Source organism: Chiloscyllium plagiosum, chromosome 17 (genome assembly GCF_004010195.1).
Source record: "Chiloscyllium plagiosum isolate BGI_BamShark_2017 chromosome 17, ASM401019v2, whole genome shotgun sequence".
NCBI classification, from domain to species: domain Eukaryota; kingdom Metazoa; phylum Chordata; class Chondrichthyes; order Orectolobiformes; family Hemiscylliidae; genus Chiloscyllium; species Chiloscyllium plagiosum.
Genome location: NC_057726.1, coordinates 40,533,006 through 40,560,103, shown reverse-complemented (window position 1 = coordinate 40,560,103; position 27,098 = coordinate 40,533,006). Strand labels below are relative to the sequence as shown.

General features: G+C 40.9%; 1 protein-coding gene across 1 annotated transcript in view; it reads left to right on the top strand.

Annotated features, from left to right (window-relative positions):
- LOC122558401 overlaps positions 1-27,098 on the top strand; it is a 389,098-nt gene that overhangs the window by 297,739 nt on the left and 64,261 nt on the right. The window contains exons 6-7 of the mRNA XM_043706929.1: positions 21,266-21,412; positions 25,575-25,669. Coding sequence (XP_043562864.1) covers positions 21,266-21,412; positions 25,575-25,669 — 242 coding nt within the window. The remainder of the gene's footprint in view (positions 1-21,265; positions 21,413-25,574; positions 25,670-27,098) is intronic.

The following is a 27,098-nucleotide window of genomic DNA, read 5'->3' as shown; positions in this document are numbered from 1 at the left end:
GCAACCAACTGTTTCTTTCAGTATTACTTGTATAAGTTGTCCATACAAACTAATTACTGTCATTAGATATTCTTTTGTTCTTGTACATTTCTAATTGCAAGTGGATTTCTCCTTATAAATCAGTAATAAAATGCCTTGTTTCTTTAATCTATATGTCATTTCAACTGTAAGAAAGGAAAAATGTCACTTCTTTGGGACACTTGAATTGATCTCTATCTGCTAGCCTAATGAAGCAGCTGACAAGTTAACAAAAATACAATCCAAATAACTCTTTGTTTCAGTCTATCCAGCAGCAACTGAAATTTCTTTTCATTCTGAGTGGAACATAATTCAGGGATCTGGATGAGAAATTGTGAAGTGTAGGTGATGCTTAAATCAAACAGATCATATCACAATATTTCATAGAATTCCTACAGCATGAGAGCAGGCTATTCGGCCCATTAAGCCTACACCGATCCACCAAAGGTCATCTCACTGCATAGTCTCTCCCTGTAACTCCGCATTCCCCATGACCAATCCACCTAACCTACACATCCCTGGACATTATGGGCAATTTAGCATATGGGCTAATCCTAACCTGCACATGGAGGAAACCCATGCAGAAACAGGGAGAATGGTTGAACATTGGTTGAGGGTGGATCCAAACCCAGGCACCTGGCGATTTGAGGCAGCAGTGCTAACTACTGAGCCAATATGCTGCCTCTTTAGTGCTAGTTGCAAATTAACATTCAAATATTCACAATCAAATCATAGGGCATCTCTGAAGGTATGTAGATTTGCGTGGTTGGAGCCCATTATGTGTTTTATTTGAATATTCAGTTGAATGAATAAAGTCAGTGTTATTGTGCTCACTTTCCATTGAGAAATTACAGCCATTCATGCTACTCTTCCCCTACCACTCCATGCTAACATATTCAATCCATCTACTGTCCATCTCCTGTCTCAGTGCCCTATATCGAGCAACGTTTACTGAGCAGGATCAATTAACAGGCATTCTTTTGGTCAAGGGATCAAAAACATGGGAAATCACAAACAGGATCCTTGTGACAAATCACATCTGCTCAAAAACAAGCTTTGAACTACCATTACTAAACAGGGTCCAGATAGACCAGGGCTCCTGTCTATTCAATTTCCATGGCTGGATCCTCAGTAAAAACCCTTTTGCACTTGTTTGAGAGACATAAATAATACTGAACTTTAATGAGGAGTAGTCCCTTTTCAGCAGTGGGCTGATCATGTTAAACTCACCAAGCAAGAGACAACTACGTAGCTTTGGGAATATACAATTCAACATTTAAAACAATGCAAATTAAGAGCAGAAGGAGGCCATTCAGCCCCTCAGATCTCCTCAGCTATTCAATAAAATCATGGCTGTTCTGATTTTTATTTCAAATCCAAATGCCTGCCTATACCAGTTAACCTTTCAACCCCTGACTTAACAAGGATCTATTGACCTTTGGCTTCAACATATTCAAAGACTCTGCTTCTAACACCTTTTCAGGAAGAGAGGCCCAAAGACCTGCCACCCATTTTTGCCCCCAGTCTCTGTTTTGAATGGCTAACCCTGATTTTTAAACACCAGGTCCGATGCTCCCATAAGAGGAAGCATCCTCGCCACATCTACCTTGTCAAGACCACTCTGGATTTGATATGAACTGAATTTTCCCAGCCTCTAAACAATGAAAATGTTGGGAAAATTATGTGAGATGGACACTAAGGGACATCTCAACATCGAGAGCATAAGCTCTCATTTTCCAACCAAGTGGTGAACAACGAGACAAGATTCATGCTTGAGAGCAGCAAAGGCCTATTTGCATATATTCACATGCATCGGCGCCTCATTATTAGTTCATATCACCTCATTAAGATGTAGTTTCCCATTCTCCCACCTGCTGGACAGAAACTAGACAATGACTGTTCCCAACATGAAGGACAGAATGCTAGTCTGATAAATCCAGTGTACCATTTGCTCCTCCAGCTCTCCATCATGGACAGCAACATTTCAGGGTATGCCCCCATGGGTAGCACTTGCCCACATCATATAGTTACGAGGTTGTACTAAGATTGTAACAACCTTAATTTAAAATAAATTAAAATGAAGATCTGCAGATGCTGGCAATCTGTAACAAAAACAGAAATTGCTGGCAAAACTCAGCAGGTCTGGCAGCATCTGTGGTAAGAAAATTAACTCTGTTTTCTTCCTACAGATGCTGCCAGACTTGTTACTTTCTGTTTTTGTTTCATTTCTCTGATATCTTGCTGCAGCAGCTTGCCGATCAGCTCAATCAACTGCCAAACTTTGGCCCTTAATCGCAAAACCCCACTCCCTGAAATACTCAGTGGTTACCATCTCCCCCATCCCAAACTGAGCAGTTATTTTTCCCCCAATTCTCCTTTCCCCATAAGAGCTTCAAAACAATTCCTGAAAAGCTGTGACCAAGCACACCACAAACCATCCAAAATCTTTCTTCCTCCAATCAATCTTCTCTGTCTATTTTCTTAGATTCCTCCTCAACACTTCCTGTACTCAATTTCTGTATTCCTTATCTGCTCGTTCTTCGTTTGCAGCCTACTCTGTATCTGTACCACTCATCTCTTGTCAACCTTCGCCCAGTTACTGCACTCTGATTCAGACGCCTGTAGGTTTGTCCCTTATTACAGGTGCAAGATGTTCTTCTACGTTGCCTGAGGATGTGCTACACTGCAAGAAGTGCTGTCCTTTCAGTCAGCTGTTAAGCAGAGACCATATCTGATTTTATTTAGATGAAGATAATTATTCGAAGTAGAGGAAGGAACTTCTCCAGGTATCAAGCGACATTCGTTCTTCAGTCAATATGACTAAGTTAATGAAACCTTACATTTTCCCGAGAAGGTGACTTAATAGAAGTTCTGGAATTTACAAATTTATGAACGAAAACCTGCAACCCATTCCAAAAGATGAAAGACTTAACAGCAATCTAGGTTTGTTCAATATATCATTTCAGTTGCATGACACTGCAATCTATTGCTATAAATTCTGTGTCTTATGGTCCTGCTCCACAACCACTTGATGAAGGAGCAGTCCCCCGAAAGCTCGTGCTTCCAAATAAATCTGTTGGACTGTAACCTAGTGTTGTGTGATTTTTAACTAAGATAATGAAGGAACTGATTATTTATGTTATTGTTTGTGAAATCTCACTGCTTGCAAATGGTCTCCTTCTGTTGCCTGTGTTACAATGGTAAAGGCATTTCAGACATCCTTTGTTTGGCTGAAAGATCTTCTGGGATGGGTTGAAAAAAGCTACCTTTCCTTATAATTCTTTATTTTTCTCTCATTATTTCAGCTTTAAACTATGATAGTATATCTAGCATTTCAGAAAATAATTAAAGAATGTTTATATTTATTATATAAAAATTCATCATGGGAGTTCATCCTGACTTTATAAAATTATTATTCATTAACACTGTAGGTGGCTCACTTCTGCCCATTAGCAATCCTGGCACTCCGCTTTACTGCTGTTTGGTATTTTTTTACAGCTCACTGAAGGGAGAGATTTTCCTGTTGTAAAATATTTTGTTGTAAAATATGAACTTCGCAGAAGAGAGAGCACTGAAAAAAAAATGCAAAGAGAGGAGCTATTGTGTTTTACTGCAGTGTAAAAAGGGAAAAATAGACAGAAAGATAATGCACCAGGAACTGACAAAGAATCTCCCTGTCCTCAGGAACCAAGTTGGTCCATCCAAAAGCAATTGGTGCTTTCTGAAAGTTTCAGTAAAAAAACATTAAACACTTTTAAAACATTAGACTTCTCTGTGTATTGTCATTAATTATTTAATAATCTTAACACTTGAGGCATGAGGCGCAGCACAGCAATGCATTAGCACACAGTTCCCTTGTCCCTGAGCTCACACCTGAAAAATGGTGCATGACGTACAAGAAATCTGAAGGGAACAGGTGTTAACAGAACACATGCCCGAAACATTGATTCTCCTGTTTCTTTGATGCTACCTGACCTGCTGCGATTTTCCAACAACACATTTTTAAGCTCTGATCTCCAGCATCTGCAGTCCTCACTTTCTCCTCAGTTTCCATGCCCTGTTGAGATTTCTTTACCCTTTCACTAATAATCAAGATGATACGTGGACATAATGAGTACTTGGTTATCCAATAACGTTCGTTTTGATATCCAATAGTATTCATTTTATACGGTGCTGCTCATTATATCAACTTCTTGCACTTAGTGAATTGTAATGCATGTCCATAATTTTCATAACAATATGGGAGCTGAATTACCTTGATTTAGGCAGAGATATATGCACCAAATTTCAGATTGTGTTTGATGTGTATAGTATCATTTGTACTGACTAGTAAATATTACACAGTTTCAATAATAATGTAGATAGATGTGAAGGACAAATATTGAGGCCCGTTTCTGCATCATTAGTGAGATGAACAATGCTGCTTCTGTTTTAAGAAAACAATATTTTTGATTATACACAACTGAACTTCATGGAGAATTATGCAGTTTTGTTTTTACTATCAATGTAAAATAATATACTTAGTGTTACCATAATGTCAGTATACATTCTGCCCCATCCTTTGTAATGCACTACAAAAGAGATGCATCAGTGTGGAAAGTCTCCTATTATTTGCTTCAAGAATTGATAAATGAAGTATGAAAATATTCCCATAATATGAGCAAAATTAGACTTAACTGGTTTCTTGCCTCGTTCCGAGTATAAAAAAAATTCAAAGGAATACCCTGTTATCCAACATGTCACTAAGTAAATTTTAATTGTTAGGTGTTCTGATAGGAAAATAAACAGAATTAAAGAGAACATTGAAAGAACTGAAAACTTGAAAATAACCATAGCCTCTGCTAAAAATGATTCACACTTGTAAAGAGAAAAAGTAAGCCTTGGCGTTTCAGGCTTATGCTCTTCATCGGCTTTGCCAAAGGTACTCATACAACATTAGATTCCCCAAGTTTGCACATATTCAACCAGCCAGGCACCCCAAAGCCATCAGGAGAATTTGTGAATTGCAATGTCTTCTGCTCCATTATTAAGCCACAAGATGATGTTTATGCAGTTGTGTCCTGGACTCCCCCAAGCTGACATGATGCTTTCAAGCTGTTTAAACCCCCTGCTCTCTTTGGGCCATGTGCAATTCCAAACTCTTCCATCCTTTGCTACTCCTATATGATGCAACACCTGCGACTTCAGCTGGCTTTGAGACTTGTTGCTCTTGTCCCTGCTCAGCTGTTTAACATCTTCTGTGCTTTGAAGGCCATGAGGGCCCACCTCCACCTGTGTAGGGGCAGATTGGTTCATCAGGAGATGGAGCAACATGTAGGGTACTGGCTAAGTCTTGCACTACTGATCAGAAGCAGCAGGCTTTGAGTGAATTTGCCTCTTTGGCACCTTTTTCATCCAACTCACTGCTATTACTGAGCTGCAGGACAACAACAACTTGTATTTGAATAGTTCCTATAACAGAGTAAAATGCAACCAGGCCTTCAAAGTTGTGTTTATCAAACAAAATTTGACTGCAAACATCACAAGGAGCCAGTATGGCAAATAAAAGTTAAATTTTAAAGTATGCTCTGAAGAAACAAAAAGACAGTGAATTTAAGGGAATTCCTGAGTTTGAAATCTCAGCAGTTAAAGGCATGACTATCAATGATGGAGTGATGGAAATCAGATATGTGAAAGAGGTCAGAATTAAAGGAGTGTTGTTCAGAGCACTGTAGTTTTGAATAAGGTGGCTGATATAGGGAGGCCTGATGCCTTTGAAGGATTTGACAACAAGGGTGAAAATTGACACATTGCTTAACTGGAAATCAAGGTAGCTCAGTGAGCACTAGGATGAAAATCGCAGGATATGCTGCAAATTAGTACATGGGCAGTTGAGTTTTAAATAGCCTGAAGTAACCTTGCTGTAAATCTACAATCGTGCACAGAGTGGGTTCTTTCTTGATTATAAGTTTTATTGAGATCTGTTACTTGATTAAATTTTAAAAATATAAACCATGAGTACTAAGTTAGCCTGGAGCACTATTTTTTTAGGGCAAAAGGATGATGCTATTTTCTAGGTCTGTAGATTGTGAAGGAGCAAAGATGGTCTTTAGTACAACAATAGGCTGTTCCTGTCAGATGTGGGAGTTTAGGGAGAGTTTCTGTGTTACTGATGATTATGACTGCAGGAAGTGCATTTGGTTGTGAATCCTATCAGGTCACATGGCTCAGTTGGAGCAACAGTTAGAGGCAATAAGGAATTTGCAAGAGCTAGGAGTCTGATGGATGGCAGTTATAGGAAGGGAGAAAAGCTCTAGATACAGTCAGGGAGATGGTTAACTCCAGGAAAGGTAGGCAAGAATTTAAAAAGGAGATCCTCGAGGGTAGTAATATCTGGATTACCCCCGGTGATGCAAGCTAATGAGGGTAGGAATAGGAGGATAGAGCAGATGAATAGCTGAGGAGCTGGTGCTTGGAAGAAGAATTCACATTTTTGGATCACTGGAATCTCTTCTAGGGTAGAAGTGACCTGTATAAAAGGACGGATTGCACCTGAATTGGAAGGGGACTAATATACGGCATGGAGATTTCTAGAGCTGCTCAGGAGGATTTAAACTAGTAAGGGTGGGTGGGACCCAGGGAGATAGAGAGGAAACCAGGGAGATAGAGAGGAAAGAGATCAATCTGAGATTGGTACTGTTGGGAAAAGGAGTGAGTCAAACAGTCAGGGCAGGAAGGAACAAAGCAGAGAACAAGGAGTCAGGGCAGGAAGGAACAAAGCAGAGAACAAGGTAGGACTGATAAATTAAACTGCATTTACTTCAATTCAAGGGGCCTAACAGGGAAGGCAGATGAACTCAGGGCATGGTTAGGAAAATGGGACTGGGATATCATGGTAATTACAGAAATATGGCTCAGGGATGGACAGAACTGGCAACTTAATGTTCCTGGATAAAGTGCTGTCAGAAGGAGAGAAAGGGGGAAGAGAGGAGGAGGAGTGGCATTTTTGATAAGGGATAACATTACAGCTGTGCTGAGGGAGGATATTCCTAGGAATACATCCAGGGAAGCTATTTGGGTGGAACTGAGGAATATGAAAGGGATGATCACCTTATTGGGATTGTATTTTGGCCCCCTAATAGTCAGGGGAAATTGAGAAACAAAATAGTAAGGAGATTTCAGTTATCTGTAAGAATAATAGGGGTATGGCAGTTGATTTTTACTTTCCAAACATAGACTGGAACTGCCCTGGTGTTAAGGGTTTAGACGGAGAGGAATTTGTCAAGTGTGTACAAGACAATTATCTGATTCACTATGTGGATGTACCTACTAGAGAAGGTGCAAAAGTTGACCTACTTTTGGGAAATAAGGCAGGGCAGGTGCTGAGGTGTCAGGGGAGCACTTTGGGGCCAGCGATCATAATTCTACTAGCTATAAAATAGTGGTGGAAACGATAGACTGGATCTAAACGTTGAAATTCTAAATTGGAGGAAGGTTAATTTTGACGGTATTAGGCAAGAACTTTCAAAAGCTGATTGGGGGCAGAAGGTTGCAGTTAAAGGGACAGCTGGAAAATGGGTAAGCCTTCAGAAATGAGATAACGAGAGTCCAGAGCCAGTATATTCTTGTTAGGGTGAAAGTAAAGGCTGGTAGGTACAGGGAATGCTGGATGACTAAAGAAATTTAGGGTTTGGTTAAGAAAAAGAAGGAAGATTATGACAGGTATAGACAGGAGAGTTTGAGTGAATCCTTAGAAGAGTATAAAGGCAGAAAAAGTACTTCAGAAAGAAATCAGGAATGCAAAAAGGGGACATGAAATAACTTTAGCAAATAGGGTTAAGACGAATCCGAAGGGTTTTTATAAATACATTAAGGACAAAAGGGTACCCAGGGAGAGAATAGGGGCCTCCAAAGACAGCAAGGCAGCCTTTGTGTGGAGTTGCAGGAGATGTGGAGATATTAAATAAATATTTTGCATCAGAGTTTACTGTGGAGAAGGTCATGGAAGATATAGATTGTGGGGAAAAATGTCTATATTACAGAGAAGGAGTTGCTAGATGTCTTGAAATGCATAAAAGTGGATAAATCCCCAGGACCTGATCAGGTGTACCCTAGAACTCTGTGGGAAGCTAGGGAAATGATTGCTGGGCCCCTTGCTAAGATATTTGCATAGTCTATACTCAGAGGTGAAGTGCCGGAAGACTGGAGGTTGGGTAACGTGGCGTCACTATTTAAGAAAAGTGGTAAAGAAAAGCGAGTGAATTATAAATCAGTGAGCCTGACATCGGTGGTGAGCAAGTTGTTGGAGGGAATCCTGAGGGACAGGATTTACATGTCTGGAGACCTGTGACAAGTGGTGTGCCACCAGGATCGATGCTGGGTCCACTGCTTTCCAGTTTCCCAACACCTCACCTGTGTATATCAATGATTAAAATATCTCAGCAAGGGGCCCAGCAATCACTTCTGGGAAAGCTGGTGCAAATTTGGAAGCCAATAGCAAATTGAAGGACCTTGAAGATGAAAGGAAGGTTGAGAATGGGGCAGTTGCAAAGCCGTCTTTGAGATCTACTTGGTGCAGGTGAAAGTGGCCTGGACAGCATAAAGGAATTTAAGAAGACAGTTTTGTATAGAGAAAATAAGCTGTCTTTGTATGGGTAAGAATGGAATACTTGGTACCGTTTAGTGGTTGCAATGCAATAGCATTAATCTATTCGTTAACTTATATAAAGTGGCAGAAATGTTGACATTGAGAATCTACTTAGTGATATTGAAGACACCTGTGAACACGTGAGGTTTATGGTGCTGCATACTCTCCTTGTGAATGAAGCCAACATGTCAGTGGTCTGCAATATCAACCACATTGTGCTTAAAGAGAACTCCTTAATTTGTTTTTTATTAATTTATGCAAATTGGGTGTTATTGGCTAAGTCTGCATTTATTGCTTATCCTTAATTGCCCTGGAGAAGGTGAGAATTGAAAAATGTGGTGCTGGAAAAACACAGCAGGCCAGCTGCAGAAAGGAAGATCGTCAAAGAGGGTTTCCCTGCAGAGTTAGTATGGGTGGAAGTCAGAAACAGGAAAGGAGCAGGCACCTTATTGGGAGTTTTCTACAGGGTCCCCAATAGCAACAGAGACATAAAGGAGCAGATTTGGAGGCAGATTTTGGAAAGATGTAGAAGTAACAGGATTGTTGTCATGGGTGACTTTAACTTCCCCACTATTGATTGGAATATACTTAGTTCGGGAGAAGCAGTTTTTGTCAGGGGTGTCCAGGAATGTAGATAGGCTGACTAGTGGGGAGGCCATATGAATTTAGTGCATGGCAATGAACCAGATCAGATGTCAGATCTCTCGGTGAGAGAGCATTTTGGTGGTAGTGATCACAACTCCATGACTTTTACTATATACATGGAGAGGGAGAGAAGCAGACAGTATGAGAAAATATTTAGTTGTGGGAGAGGGAATTACAATGCTATTAGGCAGGAACTGGGGTGCCTAAATTGAGAACAGATGTTCTGAGGAAAATGCACAACAGAAATGTGGAGGTTGTTTAGGAAGTATCTGCTGATGGTACTGGACAGGTATGTCCCACTGAGGCAAGAATGGGATGGTAGGGTGAAGGAACTGTGGGTGACAAGGGATGTGAAACATCTCGTCAAGAGGAAGAAGGAAGCTTACTTAAGGTTGAGGAGGCAGGGATCCGCCAGGCCTTTGGAGGGTCACAAGGTAGCCAGGAAGGAACTGAAAAATGGACTTGGGAGAGCCAGTAGGAGGTATGAAAAAGCTTTAGTGGTTAGGATTAAGGGGTTCTACACTTATGTGAGGAGCAAAAGGATGGCCAGAGTGAGGGTAGGGCCAATCAGGAATAGTGCAGGGAGCTTGTGTCTGCAGTTGGAGGTGGTAGGGGAGGTCCTTAATAAATACTTTGCTTCAGTATTCACTCCTAAGGACCTTGTCATTTGTGAGGACAACGTGAACCAGTCTGATATGCTCTGACAGGTTGATATTAGGAAGGAGGATGTGATGGAAATTTTGAAAAACATAAGGATAGATAAATCCCTGGGCCAGACAGGATACACCCAAGGTTTCTACACGAAATGAGGGAAGAAATTGTGCGCCGTTAACAATGATCTTTGCATCCTCACTGTCCACTGCAGTAATATCACATGATTGAAGGATTGGAAAATGTTATTCCCTTGTTCAAGAAAGTGAATAGGGATAATCCTGGTAATTACAGACCAGTCAATCTGACCTCTGTGGTGGGCAAAGTATTGGAGAGGATTCTAGAGACAGGATTTATGATTACATGGAAAACCATAGTTTGATTAGCGATAGCATAGCTTTGTGAGGGGCAGGTCACGCCTCACAAACCTTCTTGAATTATTTGAGGATGTGATAAAACATGTTGATGAAGGTAGAGCAGTGGATGTAGTATACATAGATTTTAGCAAGGCATCTGATAAGGTTCCCCATGGTAGGCTCATTCAAAAGGTAAGGACGCATGAGATACAGGGAAACCTTTCTGTTTGGGTACAGAATTGGCTGGCCCATAGAAGACAGAGGGTGGTGGTAGATGGCAAGTATTCAGCCTGGAGCTCGGTTCCACAGGGCTCGGTTCTGGAACCTCTGTTCTTTATGATTTTTATAAGTGACTTGGATGAGAGAAGTGGAAAGTGGGTCAATTGATTTACCAATGACATGAAGGTTGGTGAAGCCGTGTATAGTGTAGAGGGCTGATGTAGGTTGCGACGAGACATTGACAGGATGCAGAACTGGGCTGAAAAGTGGCAGATGGAGTTCAACCTGGAAAAGTGTGAAGTTATTGACTTTGGAAGGTCAAATTTGAATGCAAAATTTAAAGGCAGGATTCTTGGCAGTGTGGAGGAACAGAGGGATCTTGGGGCCCATGTCCATAATCTCTCAAAGTTGCCACCCAGGTTGATAGGGTTGTAAAGAAGGCCTATGGTGTGTTGGCTTTCATCAGCAGGGGATTGAGTTTAAGAGCCACGAGGTTATGCTGCAGCTCTATCGAGCCCTGGTTAGACCACACTTGGAATCTTGTGTTTAGTTCTGGCCACCTCATTATAGGAAAGATGTGGAAGCTTTAGAGAGGGTGAGGAGATTTACCAGGATGCTGGCTGCACTGGAGGGCTTGTCTTATGAAGAAAGATTGAGGGAGCTAGGGCTTTTCTCATTAGAGCGAAGAAGCACGAGAGGCGGTTTGATAGAGGTAGATTAGAGATTAGATTCCCTACAGTATGGAAACAGGCCCTTCGGCAAACAAGTCCACACTGACCCTCCGAAGAGTAACCCACCCAGACCCATTCCCCGACTCTACATTTATCCCTGACTAACGCACCTAACAGTATGGGCAATTTAGCATGGCCAATTCACCTGATTTGCACATCTTTGGATTGTGGGAGGAAACCGGAGCACCCAGAGAAAACCCATGCAGACGTGGGGAGAATGTGCAAACTCCACACAGACAGTTGCCCAAGGCCAGAATTGATCTCAAGGTCCCTGATGCTGTGAGGCAGCAGAGCTAACCACTGAGCCACTGTGCTCATGAGAGGCATAGATAGAATGGGTAGACAGAGACTTTTTCCCATGGTGGAAATGTCTATCATGAGGGGCCATAATTTGAAGGTAATTGCAGGAGGGTTTAGGGAAAATGTCAGATGTTGGTTCTTTACTACCACCGCTGGCAGTGCATTCCACACACCCACCACTCTCTGAGTAGAGTCAGATACATTAGGAACATTTAAGCAACCCTTGGATAGGCACAGGGAAGTTAGTACAATGAAGGGTATGTAGGTTAGTCTGATCTTAGAGTAGGATAATAGTCTGGCACCACATTGAGGGCTGAAGTGCCTGTACTGTGCTGTCCTGTTCTATGTTCTATACAACACAATTTATTCATGCACTATGGTTACAATACAACAAAAGAAAGAAGAAATTGGAATCACTTAACTCTTTCAGAAAACTTAACAAAATAATAGATTATTTAACTACTAAATGGTAACAGTTCCAATATAGTAGCATCCTATAAACACACCCTTGGCAAATTCAGTCAAATAGATTGTCCCGCATGCAAATCTCCAGTCCAGGAGGAAAAAAAAACATCAAGAGAAATGCTGAGGGTGAGAGAGAGAGAGTAGCAGAGGAAGATGTATTGCAGCTACTAAACCCAGCTTCGAGGCCCCAGCAACTGCTACTGAAAAACTCAAACGAAAAATCCTGACTCTGTGGGAGTTGACTCTACCAGTTCAGGCTGCTTTAGTTGTTCCAACTTTAAAAACAATCATGCTTCACAAGCTATTTACTTTATTGGATTCAAATGGACAGTTCAATGCCTCTGTCTTAAAACCTCTCTTCAAAAACAAACAGAACAAAGTACATCTCATAAAGCCATAGTACTGTTATACAATGCTGGAACATGACGGACAGTGAAGCGTAGTTGATCTCTGTAACTTGATCTCTGTAACTGCAGTCACTCCTACTAATATTGGACAGATTGGTAAATCTTTCCCTCTTGTTCATTGTTTTACCATTTACCTAAGATCCAATCTATCAACTGTCCTTGGTTGTGATGCATGCTTGTTCTCCCCTTGCCCTTTGTACTGGGTGCTGCCTTTGTAAGGAAGGAAAGAAGAGACCTTTAGATTAAAGCAATGGAATGTATTCATCTGATGCACAGAAACTATTTGGTGCAGATTTGATGATGAGAGGGACTGTATAAGAATGAAATTGAATGGTTGGTAGAAAGATGGGAAAGTGAGGAAGTACAAAGGAGGGTGCTTATACTTGCATGTGGTGGTGAGGAGCAACAAGATAGAGTAGTCTTGATGAAATCGAGGAGTGGGACAAGTTAAAAACTAGTTGCAGCTGAACACCAAAAGATGCTCATCTTTTATGATCTGTGTCGATAATTAAGCTACTTTCTGCATTGAATCAAGGACAGTGGCACCGAGATGCTCATACTGTCCTCTATCTCCACAACCTCTTCCATTCCTTTTTATCTCTCAGTAGCAGGTTGTTTCCTTTCTGTGGTCAATTGGAATAAGTCTGGCCCATTCCTTAGTAACCCTTGAAGCATATCCAGGACAGAGTGTTACTGAAATAGGATGCAGCCTTTTCCCTTAAGATTCCATTCTGATGGTTCCAGATTTTGGAAAGTCAGCTCCTTCAAATTGCACAATTGCATTTTCTCTCTTGGAATTGAGATTGTGTTACCTGTGTCCACTTCACAGTCCTTGGGGAGTTAAATGATAATAGAATGGTTGCGTTAACAAAAACAATTTCAGAAATGCTGCACTTACTTTCGGGTTTCCCACGTGTACTCCAGACATCCACTCTAGCCACTGGTTTAGGGTATGTTGAAAACTTAAAACTGGGGCCTCAGCGCCTGGCTTTGTGCTCATCTTCAGCTGAACTCCAGAATAAAAATACATCCATCATTTATGAATGCCTAATTGTTGCAGTGTACTCCAGCTTGACAACTGTATTGTGAAGATGTCCTGAAAATTGACAAGAGTATCAATGGACACCAATAACACACTGATAGTTTATTTGAACCATATGACAAAAATGCCTTTGTTGACAGTAATGATAAATGATCTTTTGTCAGAATGGTCTCAAATGTGCCTTATAGCTCAATGTGTGACTTTGTTCAAGAACATTCAGACTATCAACCTTTCCTAGCATTATTACTTCGAAAGATCTTTTGGAATAAAAAAATAACTAATATTAAATCAACAAGACCACATGAGAATCGAATCAGCTGGACTAATATCTGACCAGGGAAATCTGAAAGTTTTTTTTATATATATTTTTAGTTTTATTTTTAGTTTCTTTAAAAGGCAAGTTTTTATACATTAAACAGGAACTAGTTGATTTCATGGGGCTAGAGTATATCTTTCAGAGAGCTGTTGTAGCCTAACCACAATCAAGCCTCACTAATTGCTGCAATACAGTTAATTTAGAGAAGTAATCTATCATATTAATGGCACAATTCAATACTACCACATACTGAAGGACATAAGTGTAACCGGCAATCCATTTTTCTGAACTGATCCAAACCATTCAATGAGATCATGGCTAGCCTGCACCTCAACTCTATTTACTCATCTAGGTGCCATATCCCTTAATATCTCTGTCAACATTTATCAATTTCAGTTTTGAAATTTTCAATTGAACATACTGATCTTGAAAGATACTGAGCACAAACTGCAGAATTTTCCCAGCCCTTCAATGACATGGGCAATGGGGAATGATAGTTGGGAACATATGACGAGACTGGAAAAGTAAGATTCTTAATGTGTAGATTAAAAAGTCCAATTTTGTACATGAGGCTTCAATGGAAAATTGAGAACCTCACTAATGAGCAGTGAGAGCACTGCTTGTAGGCATTGACACAAATGGCATTGATATCGCATTATTACCTAATCTTGCCACATTTATACACAAGTTAGTACCTTCCCAGGCACCAGAGAGAAACTGGTCACCTGAGATGAAAATCTGTGCAGCAACAACTCTCTGGTGTCTTTTCTGAGCCTCCATCTTGGCTAGCATTCCACAACCTTTCAAGGCAAGGTCCATTGGCAGCAGCTGCTTATACCCTCTATTTATGGAGGCTGGCACCTGTCTCACCATTCATCATCGCGCATCTCTGACTCCCTTCCAATACAGTCCACCATTTCAATGCTGCAACACCTTTCCTTATAATGCTGCCACTAGGCTGCTTTGTCTTCAGGGTCAGGCACCCATCCTTGCACCTCAGGGCTCTTAGCATGTTTTCTTAGTGCTCACGTACTTGCATGGATTCTCACGGCATCTTGGTCTTGCCTGTTGGAGAGTTGCCATGGTGTTGGGCATAACGAAGCTGTAGGCCTCAGGCTTTGGGAGTAAAGTGGGGAGGCGAAGAGTTAAGTCAAGGGGTTGGTTGGGAAAGTAGTGCAGCTCACACCTGGCGGGATTGACAGGGATGGTAAAACAGAAAAGAACATGAAGGTTCGTGGGATGTCACCTAGATTGAGAGGCTGAGCCTGTGACCCGCCCTTTTGAAGTGTGATCTGTGTTGCCTTCGATCCTCATCCAACTTGCAAATATGCAAAGAGAAAAGGCTGCTACTGCACCTGGCATGGACAGAGTAAATGTTCTTTTCTCTGGGATAGTGGACTCTACGTATGAGTGATGTGAGGCCTCACAAGACACAATTGCATTAACTAGAGCATCACAGAGTCGAGATTAAAGATATCTATCATTACAGAATTCTGCATGTGAAATGCATGTTATAACCAACTAGGTCAACTGAAAATCCTGGATGGGGTAAGAAAGTCTCATTTTTTCAATCACACAGTCTCTGACTGAATTTGTGCTGCACAGCTTGTGCAGGTTACAACAGATTCATTATGTCAAAGGTACATGTAAAAGCATTTCAATATCTTCCTTTGTCCCAATATTGGATGACAGCAGTTAAATATCTTTCATGTCTGCTGTAATGACTGATTGGTCATCTTACTACTTTGATTTTAATACTCCCACTTAGGCTCCTTAGAACCATAACAAATGAATCTAGAGTCAGAGCTTGGTATTCCTATGGCCAATGCACTATGTGTGGTCAAACAAATCAATGAGGAACACAAGCATCTGGAACCCAGAACCAATAGCTACATGAACGCTGGTTCCAATATGGTACAGATAGTGCTGGTGCCCTCTTCCAATTTTAGATCTTGTTTTTTGGGTGTCTCCAACAAACTTTTCGCTTGCTGCTCTTGTGTCTGTTTTGCATCTTAGCGAAATGATTGAATGGCTGACACTATGTGGTCATCTCCTGCCTGGGTCTGAGGAGGTACCTGGATACTGGCAGTCCTTCCTCAGGTAGCTGCAGAGATGTCCCTGGGGTCAGGGAGTCCAGAACTAGAGGGCATAGATTTAGGGTGAGAGGGGAAATATATAAAAGAGACCTAAGGGGAAACTTTTTCACGCAGAGGGTGGTACGTGTATGGAATGAGCTGCCAGAGGAAGTGGTGGAGGCTGGTACAATTGCAACATTTAAGAGGCATTTGGATGGATATATGAATAGGAAGGGTTTGGAGCGATATGGGCCGGCTGCTGGCAGGTGGGACTAGATTGGGTTGGGATATTTGGTCGGCAAGGACGGGTTGGACCGAAGGGTCTGTTTCCATGCTGTACATCTCTATGACTCTATGACTCTATGTGCTTGTGACATGCTCACCAGCTTGTTCTCCCAAGTCTAATCTTGCTAAGGTACCTGCTGTGGTGCCAGGACTTGGGTTTGTGGATACTCTGGGAGGCAGCCTTGCTGGTGCTTCCTCTGATGAATCTGGGTCATCTTCCTCAGAGATGGAGGAGGAGGTGAGGTGATGTCCTCTCTAGGTGAATTGGGTGGATGACAGTGATCCAGGGAAGATGCTACATGCAACAAGGGGAGTGGTAGACCCCTGTTAACCTTGCTGAGAGTTGGGTACAGGAGCAGAGTGTATAGCAGCAGAGAGAAAATGGTGGTACATACCTTCGTGGAGCACATGAGGTCATTAAACCTCTTGGTGCATTGCTGGCATTCCTCCAGAATGGGGACACTATACTGACCCGGTGGGAAGTGGGATAATGTCAGACCAATTGAGCAGGGTCTGATGCTATAGTCTCCTCTGGTAGTCCTGAGACAAGAGGACTGCACCCCTCCCCACCGCAGTACCAACCAGATCCTGCAAGTCTGTGTCAGTAAAATTGTTATCAATGTGCCTCTGTTGGCCATTTCCAGGTTAATTCTTCACACACTATAACTGTGAACTGCTCTTCCTGGCTTGCTGTGTTTGACCTGGTGCACAGTTGGGACTTAAACATAGGCAGAGGGAAACTAGGAAGTCTTTGGCAGCTGTGGACACTGCTACCACATGAGAGCAGCACTGCGAAGGCGAGGGACATATAGAGGGAGGTGAGCAGCATGAACCTGTGTGAGAAAGCTCACTCAAGTTCATGGAGAGGGACCCCCAAAACTGACAAAGCAAATTGTGGGAGAATTCAGACCTAAGTTACTGTCTGTAAAGCTTATACCAGGATCATGTCTATGGATGTTCTCCTTCTTTACTGGTGTCTTTCTGGAGTTTAGTGGTGGTTACTGGGTCAGCATGTGTCATTGGGAAAGGTGAATGCATTTTTTTCTGCTGGTGTCACTTTTTGGAATCCACTTGTCTCATGAGTTGGGACTGAGATGGCTCCTTGCCTGGGCCTGTTAAACTAATGGTGTATGCGCGTGCATGTATACACATATATTCTTTACGTGTGCATGGTGGCACATGTGCACGACCCATTTGCCTCAAGCCTTCCCCCTCTCGAGGAGCCATTCTCACACAGTTAAGTCATTTGGCAGGTTGGGATATCATAAGTGAGGCCCACATTCATCCTGGTGGAGGCTAGCCTGCCTCATCTTTCTTGGGGGGTTAATGATTACTTCTATAACAGATTCACACTTGCACTTTCTCTCACACGTTATCAGTCTCACACTCACACACACGTGCACAAACACATGGCCTCATGCACACACACACACACACACAATCACATATACACTTTGTTTGCCTCTCCATTTAGTCTTTTCCTTCTGGAAGATGAAGCAAAGGGGTTGAGGAAAACGGAGTCTCCGATAACTGATGCTGCCCTCTTATCAAAGAATCATAGAATCTTACAATACAGAAGAGGCAACAGTAACAGCATCAAATCCAGTAGATGCTTGTAAATCAGACATTGTAAGATCCCTCAGGTGAGTACAAGGAAAGGTTAATTTAGAAAAACAGTCACTTCTCTAGTTTTATGCACATATCAGCAGAAATGAATTACAAATTAAATTACAAAGCATACCAGTGTAGCAAAACATGCTGTCTGCCAACATTTTAATTGAATTTTATGATGCTATTTTCCTATGACACTTGCAGAAATGGAATCACAATGGAGACAGAGTTTCATATAGGGACTTAAAACTAATGCTCCCAATTTACAGCTACCCAGTTAAAAGATTTTCTTTTAGCTTTCCTTTGTTGTATAAAAATGGTTTATAACCATCAAGTCAAAAATTAAACTAATCCCTAATTGATATGCCAGAAATTCAATAGGAAGTGGTCTATTCTGGGAAGCTTGAGGACTTGTCTCCAAAGTCATCACATACCAATTTAGAGAAGCTTGGACAAAAACAACTGCATTTCAGATTTGTTATGCAAAAAGACATATCTGTGCTATGAATGTGTACTGTCTAGCTTTAAAAATATACAAGTATTATAGAGTAACTGTGTAAAATTCAGGACATTCACATAGAGATAAAGGAGAGGAACTGATTTAGGCCATTCAGCACATCTAGTCCATTCTATCATTCAACATGACCATGGCTAAACCTCTATCTCAATGCCATACATCCACTCTTTCCCTCTACTTCTTGACGTCTTTAGCTCCTAGAAATGTTATCTATTTCTTTCTTCAGCAAATTCAATGGCTTTGCTTCTGTAGATTAGATTAGATTACTTACAGTGTGAAAACAGGCCCTTCGGCCCAACAAGTCCACACCGACCCGCCGAAGCGTAACCCACCCAGACCCATTCCCCTACATTTACCCCTTCACCTAACACTACGGGCAATTTAGCATGGCCAATTTGCCTAACCTGCACATTTTTTGGACTGTGGGAGGAAACCGGAGCACCTGGAGGAAACCCACGCAGACACGGGGAGAACGTGCAAACTCCACACAGTCAGTCGCCTGAGGCGGGAATTGAACCTGGGTCTCTGGCGCTGTGAGGCAACAGTGCTAACCACTGTGCCACCGTGCCGCCCACCATGCCACCGTGCCGAGCTTTCTGTAGTAGAGAATTCTACAGCTTCCCACCCTCTGAATGAAGATATTTCTCCTGATCCCAGTCCAAAATGGCCTACAGTATATCTTGAGATTATGACTCCTTGTACTGTACCCACTGTTCAATGGAAACATCATTGCTGTATCCAATTTTAACAGAATTACAGAATTTTATATGTTCCAATGAGATTCCTGTTCATTAATCCAAACTCCAGAGAATACAAGTCTTGTCAACTTAATCTCTCCTTATACGACTATCCTGCCATCCCAAAGAATCACCAACATCATATCTGTGCAAACACAAACATGTGGGAGTTATGCAATAATAGAATCTCCTCTGCATAGATAGAGGTCAGTCAGCCTATCGAGCCTGCACTAGCACTCTGAGCATCCCACCCAGAAGTATAACCCCACATTAATAATGACTAATCCACATAGCCTGCATATCCCTGGACACTACGAGGCAATTTACCAAGGCCATACACCCAACCTGTCGGACTGTGGAAGGAAACTGGAGCACCCACTGGGAACCCACACAGACATGGGGAGAACATTCAAACTCAACACAGATAGTCACCCAAGGCTCGAATTGAACCTGGGTCCTTGGCACTGTGAGGCAGCAGTGAGCCACCGTGTCACTCAACTTTACCACTGTGCCACTCTTAGCCACCATGCCACCTACTTTACTACTTTTCTTGTCAAACCTTGAGTATTATTCATCAAATTGCCACTTAAGTATTATTGGTTTAGCATCAGTTTACTTCTGCCATTTGTGAGATTCTCCTAACTTTTTATTCATTTAGAATGATTCTCCTAACTTTTTATTCTGTGTTTCACACTACTAACCCAAAATGTGGGTCTCCTTGTTCTCCATTGTACATATTAGAGGAGTTATGACAATTAAAGGGGAGGACAGGGTGGGGAGAAATACTGAATAACACATCTCTGTTGAGACCCTAATTTTAATTTCTAAGTTTTCTAATAACATTGTAAATCTGAAAACATAATACAAACTAGTCAATTCTGCGATTGAATCTGAGAAACCAGTTTATTAAAATTGCATCTGATGTTAAAATTTCTTATTTACATAGACCTTTGAGACCAACCATTTTCATATTTGCCTATTTAATAATGAAGAAAATGCTTTAGCATATGTCTCACAAAATAACATATACAATGTATGACTCCATTCCATACCATTTAACAGAAAGAAAAGGAGGAAAAAGATAGGGAACAAAAGTTCAGAAAAGCTACAGAGGGGTAACCAGTAACAAAGAAAGGAATTATTTGACAAGTAACGTGAACTTCATGTGAAGGGATAGTTCTGTGACAGCTTTTACAGAATAATTAAGAGTCATGAAATTAAATCTCAAAGGATAAACAAAAGTACTGGAATGCCATTTCATCAAAGTAGAATTTGACTATTTATGTTGCAGAGATTTATTTTTCTGATCTTCTTAGCATGGTATGATTGGCCCAAATGTTATAAGGCTGTGTATCTTCCACATAAAATTGTCACTCTATCATATAAATAAGATTTTTTTTCTTTCTCAATTTATTTTATGCCACTGTTTCTAGAAACAGAAGTAACAAAGGAACCAGGAATAGGCCATGTAGCCCCTTGAACCTGTACCACCAGCATTTAATGAAACTATTATTGACCATCTGCATTTCCCCATATATCTTTCTTTGAACTATATCTGCTAATATTATTAGTTAACAATGACCTATCAATCTCAGATTTAAAAGTAACAATACATATAATTACTTCCCATTTCTGGAAGAAGCCTTCTAAGCATTTACCCGTTTGTTGGAAATCTGGTCTCAAATGCAGTTGGATGGAGAATAGTCATTTCTAATGGGTGAATAGCTTTTACACTCTATTTTGCACATTGTTTTGAATGTTATACTCATGCGTACCCCATTACATTTTCGACTGCTATTGCTGGCACTTACTTATGTACTTGTTATACATGTCAATTAATGCTCAAGGAGAGGCAATGGCCTAGTGGTGTTATCACTGGGGTGTTAATCTAGAGACCCAGGGAATGTTCTGGGGACCCAAGTTCAAATCTCAGCATGGCAAATGATGGAATCTAAATTCATTAAAAAACTGGAATTAAGAGCCTAATGATGTCCATGAATCCATTGTTGATCGTTGGAAAAACCCATCTGGTTCACTAATGTCCTTTAAGGAAGGAAACTGCCATCCTTACCTGGCCTGGCCTACATCTGACTCCAGACCCACAGTAATGTAGTTGACTCTGAACTGCCTTCTGGGCTATTAGGGATGGGCAATAAATGTTCATGGGTAACAAAGTGACACCCTCATCTTGTAAATGAATAAAGGAAAACACCTTTCAGAATCAATTGGAGTGTACATTTTCATTGGGTTTTGATCTTTTGCAGGCCACTGATCACAGTCCTACTGTTCTTCAGAGACAGAAGAATGGATTTGCATCAGACCAGCAGTCTCCTTCCAGCCAGCAGGTGCTTCGTTTACAAGAAAAACAGAGAATGATAGAACAATCCAAGGCACTGAAACAAATAGTGCAGGTAAATAGAGATCTTCATTTCCCTCAATGTGCAACTTACATGCCTTTACTCATTGAAATCTTAAAGCACAATCCTTTCAAGGTTTTTGTAAAACAGCTAGTACACTTTGCATTGAGAGCATAACAGCTGACCTTTTCTTCAAAACTCACCTCCAGACCTTGACAATATTTGTGTATTTCAGAATTGTAGAATGTATTGTTAAAACAACATTCTTTTCTCTAATGTTCACTCACACAAAAGTATTGCACAAGTCTGAAGCAAACTCAAGGTTCAGCAAAATCTTAATCTTGTATCTTCTGCATTTATGGAGATAATAATTACCTTTCTAATTTCATCATGTTGAGAGGGTGAGGTGAAGTTAGATCAGAGGAGGCTTGTGTGGAATCTAAACACCTGCAGCAGTCTGTCAGGCCAAATAGACTGTCTCTGTACTGTAAGCACTACAATTTCCAAAACGTGTTGTGGAGTCAGAAATTGACAGAGATTTTGACCTGGAGACCTGTGTCTCTATTCACTGGTAACACACTAATTTTAGAAGAAATAGAGAGCTTTCATCTCCTCTCCCTTCCTCAGCAGTGCATTACACCGTGGAGAGTTGCCACTATTCACTAAGAAGGCCAAAAGCAATTGGTGACATACATCTAGACTACAATACAGACAACTGAAAGTTCAGTTTAAGGAACTGAGAACTTTCTGAAATACACTTCATAAAAGCTGCAGCTAAACAGCAGTTAACACATTTACAAAATGAGGTTTTGCTTCAGTCAGGCACAATGGGTTTTGAAGCAAGGAAAGAAATATTAGAATGGACTGACTGCAAATATGATCGAAGAGATGGGTTTAAAACTGGAGAGGCAGCAAGGTTTAGAGATGGATTCCAGAGCATGGTAAATAGACACTTTAAAATATGAACTCAAATTGGGATTGTAGGAGGTAGAGGTAGAATATAGGAACAGGAGTAGGCCATTCCGCCCATTGAACTTGCTTAACCATTTAATATGACCATGACTGATCGAGCACTTCAGTGCCTTTTATCCACACTGTCCCTATAACCCTTAATGCCATTGATCTTCAGAAATCTATCTATCTCTACTTCAAACATACTCAAACACTGAGTTGCCACAATCCTCTGTGGTAGATAAGTCCAAAGATTCACAACACACTGAGGAAGAAGACTTCTTCTCATCTCTGTTTTAAATGACATCCCTCTGATTTTTCCATTGTGCCCTAGTTCTAGATTCCCTAATCAGTGGAAAATCTTATTTGCTTCTGTCCTGCTTATCTCTTTAAATATAAGATCACCTCTCATTCTTCAAACCGCTGTACAATACAGGCCTAGTCTGTGCAATTTCACTTCATATGACAGGACTGCCATCCTTCAAACAAGCCTCTGTGGTACTCCCTCCATGGCAATAATATCCTTCCTGAGGTAAGAAGACCAAACTGCATGCAGTATTCCAAATGTGGTTTAAAATAACTTCTATACAATTGAAGCAAAACTTCACTATTCATGTACTCAAATCTTCTTGTGATAAAGGCTAGCATTCCACGAACCTTACTAATAGCTCGCTGTATTTGATGTTAGCTTTAAGTGACTCAAGGGCAAGGTCACCTAGTTCCTTTTGTGCATCTACAATTTCCAATTTTCTACCATTTAAGAAATACTTTGCACATCTGTACCTCTTACTAAGATGGATAGCCTCACATTTTTCCACATTATACTCCATCTGCCATGTTCTTGCCCATTCACTAAGCTTGTCCAAATGCTCCTGAAGTTGCTTTACATCCTTCTCACATTACACATTCTACTTGGCTTTGTATATAATGTATATAGTGAACAGCTGGGGTTCAAGTGCTGATCCTTGAAGTACTCCCCTAGTCACTTGCCAATGGGAGAAAGTTCTGTTTATCACGACTGTACTTACTGCCTTTTGACAAACATGAATCCATGTTAACACATTACCTCCTATACCATGTGCTTTAGATTTACTAACCAACTGCCTTTGGGACACTATGTCAAAGACCTTCCGAATATGCAAGTATACTACATTAATTCACTCCCCTTTATCAATTATTTTATTACATCCTAAAAAGACTCCAGCAAGTCTGTGAAATTTGATTTCCCATTCTCAAATCCATGTTGATTATGCCCAGTCAGATCATTATTATCCAAATGTCCATTTGTTACATCATTTATGATAGATTGTAACATTCTGCCTCCTACTGACGTAAGGCTAACAGGTCCATTATTATTTCATTTCTCTCTTGCTTCCTTCTTAAATAGTGGGTTGACTTTTGCAAGTTTCCAATTAACAGAAATCATTCCAGAATCTATGGAAAGTGATCACCAATGCATCAACTATCTCTGTAGGCACCTTCTTCAACACTTGGTTGTTGGAGGTGAACTTGTGGGGGAATTGACAAGACTCTAAATTTAGAATTCTCAAGAGCTCAGGGAGAGTCGGAGTAGCTAACGGGAATAAGGAGGAGAGGAATCAGATCAGAAACTCTTTTGTAGATGTGTATCAATATTCTTTGTGTTAATATAAGTGCTACACTGTTAACAATTCCTTATAAATGTCTGGATATGTAGCACAAACTTTCTTATTGATTGTGTTTAGTCAATTTCATAAAAATGGATATGAAATTTTATGTAACATTGTCCTTCTCATTTATATGAACCGAATGGGAAAAATTTAATGCCATCACCAGAGCCGATTTTAGAGCTGGTATGGGTCACCATTAATCAGACAGATGATAGGTGAGGGGTGGAGATCAGTTTCCAGGGCAGGAAGGTTTGAGGCACCTGCAAGTCTTTTAAGGACCATAAAGAACATCATCCCATTGCCATTGGTATTCAACCAGCAGCAGGCAGGGGATTCATCATCCAGGGAAACTCCTTGCAAACCCTGTCAGGTTTGCCAGTGGTCTACTGGGCAGCTGTCTTCTTCAAGGGCACACTACATCTGATAAAAACAAACCCTGCATTAGGTAGGGTGCCCAGAAGATGGTTTTGGGGTGTCTGTGCAAGAAGCCGCCTTCTTGCCTTTGCTCGCAATGTTGCTCACTGTAATAACACTTTCATTTGGAATCTTAGCCAATCCACGCTCCCCTATCTGTGAATCCATTGGTGACACTCTCCATACTAGGTCTTGCTGTAGTGTTCACTGCTACTGATGATGCTGCCCGCACAGGAGAGCTGACAGAAAAGCCAGTGCTTGAGAGCATTTACATAGCAGCTTTTGTCTAGAAGGACCACTAAGGGGAGCTCAGTGGGAGACAGTAAATCCTAACCAAGTGATAAAACATGTTTCACATAAGAAAGTGGATTAAATACTTAAACCAAAGAAGGTATACTGTGAAACAAAAACAAATGAGCTGCGCAGCCTTTAGTGTCATACATCAGGAAACCTAGTTATACACATTGGGAATTTCTTGAAAGTTGTTCTCTTCTATTGCTATAACCTCACTCAAAGTGTGGAAGCCTCATTTACATTTGTAATTATGCTAGGAATATGTTGAAAATATAATACATAAAGATAATTATAACATAACAAAAAGATTAAAAAATCATTAAAGTCTGAAGATTAAACAGCCCTTCAAATTGATCTTAAGGAATGAGAAATATCAAGCACATTAACAAATGTAATTCGGAAATGAATACTTCCTGTCTGCCTCATCTGATAGCCACTGGAGACTGCAATAGAAACACAACTTTCAGAGCAAAATGAGAGAATTAATAACAAAGTTAAATGATTCTGTTGCCAATATTGTATTTCCTAAGAATTTGAGAAAGCCTAACTGGCTATACTTCATGTTGTCCCATGCTGCAGATGTTTCTATAACAAAAGTAAAAACATCATCAGTTGGTTTTCTATCAGTGTAGTGTTAATAGAGATTTTAATCTACCTGTTCAGATGCAATGGAAGTGGAAGAAGTTGTGCAGTGTGATGGGAATCAAAGAAATGTCAAGCTAGTTACTGACTGCTGATGGTTGAAATAGTTCTGGCTGAGTAATTCTTAAGAGTTTGTCAAAATCTCTCTCAATCATATGAACAGAATTGAGACAGCTCTGTATTTACTCAGATGATATCATGTATTCATGGAGAGGAGAATAATTATTGTGTGTTGTTGAATCACTAATTGCATAATACTTTGAAAGACAGTGCCGCATAGAGTGGACCGACTGTATTACATCTGTGGAAACCACATACCAATTCGGCCCAAGTATGAGGTGGACATGACTGCACTGAAAAGGTACCAATATTTATGAAAGATTTCAGAAAAGATTTTTAACAATTAGGGATAATCTATTGAATAAGCTATAATTAAATAAGAGTAAAAAAAACTATAGAAACTTGTAGGCATTGTGTAAAAAAAAAGAACTGCACATGCCATTAATCAAAACTAAAACCAGAAAATCCTGGAAATGCAAAATTGGGGTCAGTCAGTATTATAAAAGAAATACAGTGTTCAAGTTGTATTTCTGATCAGAACCCCAGTTTGTGTTTTTATTATCTTTTAATAGATGAGACAGTTTTGTCAACATAAATTACTCAAAAGAAAACTGATGGTAATTCAACATTCATGACCATATTAAAATTTTGCAGGTGTGGTTTGATATATCAGGGTGTAAGGGCAGGATTTTAGATGGGACTGAATGATAGCAGCTATGGTGAGATGTGTGACAGAATGTGACAAGATGTTCTGCAAGTTGGACCTGATGCTGAGAGTAACATCTTTTATGCTTTTCACAAATGGTGTGGTGGAATTCTCACTAGGTCGTAACGAGTTGCCAACAAACGGGACTTATTGCATCTTCGATGCCTTGTTGGCAGCATAACTCACATGAATATTCATTCTCCCATTTTACCAAACTCGCAAAGCAAGATAGAAGATACAAGATATCCCTCATCCATAGACATTGGCATCCAGCATCTGCCAACCCTCACGACTATGATAGCACCTCTCTGCTGCACTGACATGCTGCTCAGGAAGTGCAAACTTGCATTATGGAGCTCACAGGCAACTAACATTGAAAAGCTGCAGCAAGGACACACACACACACACACACACACACACACACACACACACAAATGGATTGACCCCACCTGCCTGCATGCTTGCAGCATCCATGCCTTCCATCGCCATGACATGCCTGTTAACACATTGCCACTGCAGACAAAGCCAAAGGCTGTCATCCGTGCTGCTTTGTGCAAATGCACAAACAGGCTGTTCATCAGTAATGGTCTGTCTAGGGGCACACCTTGGTGAACAGCTACAGCTGCCTGTGTGACACTGCACAGTCTTTCAACCAAAAGGCCATATCAGAAACTGGTGGAGGCTAGTCCTCTGTCCAGCCAAAGGTAGGCATGGGGTGCACCATTATTCACGGGTCCTGCTACTGTCAGTTAGGGGAATAGTCTGCACATAGTTCAGGGATTTCACCACAGTCAGTCATCCATTGGGATGTTCACAATCAGGAGTCATACCCAGTCTAGTCCAGGGAATGTTCAACGCTCTGTTCTGTTAGACCAGCACAAGAGTCAGGGGAATCACACATTGTCAATCAAAGGACTGCAAAGACAGTGACTAAAGATCTAGTTAGACATATCCAAGGCTGCGATTTGACGTTATTCACAGAGTGTGATGAATACAACTTTGGAGTCCGTCCATTTATATTTCA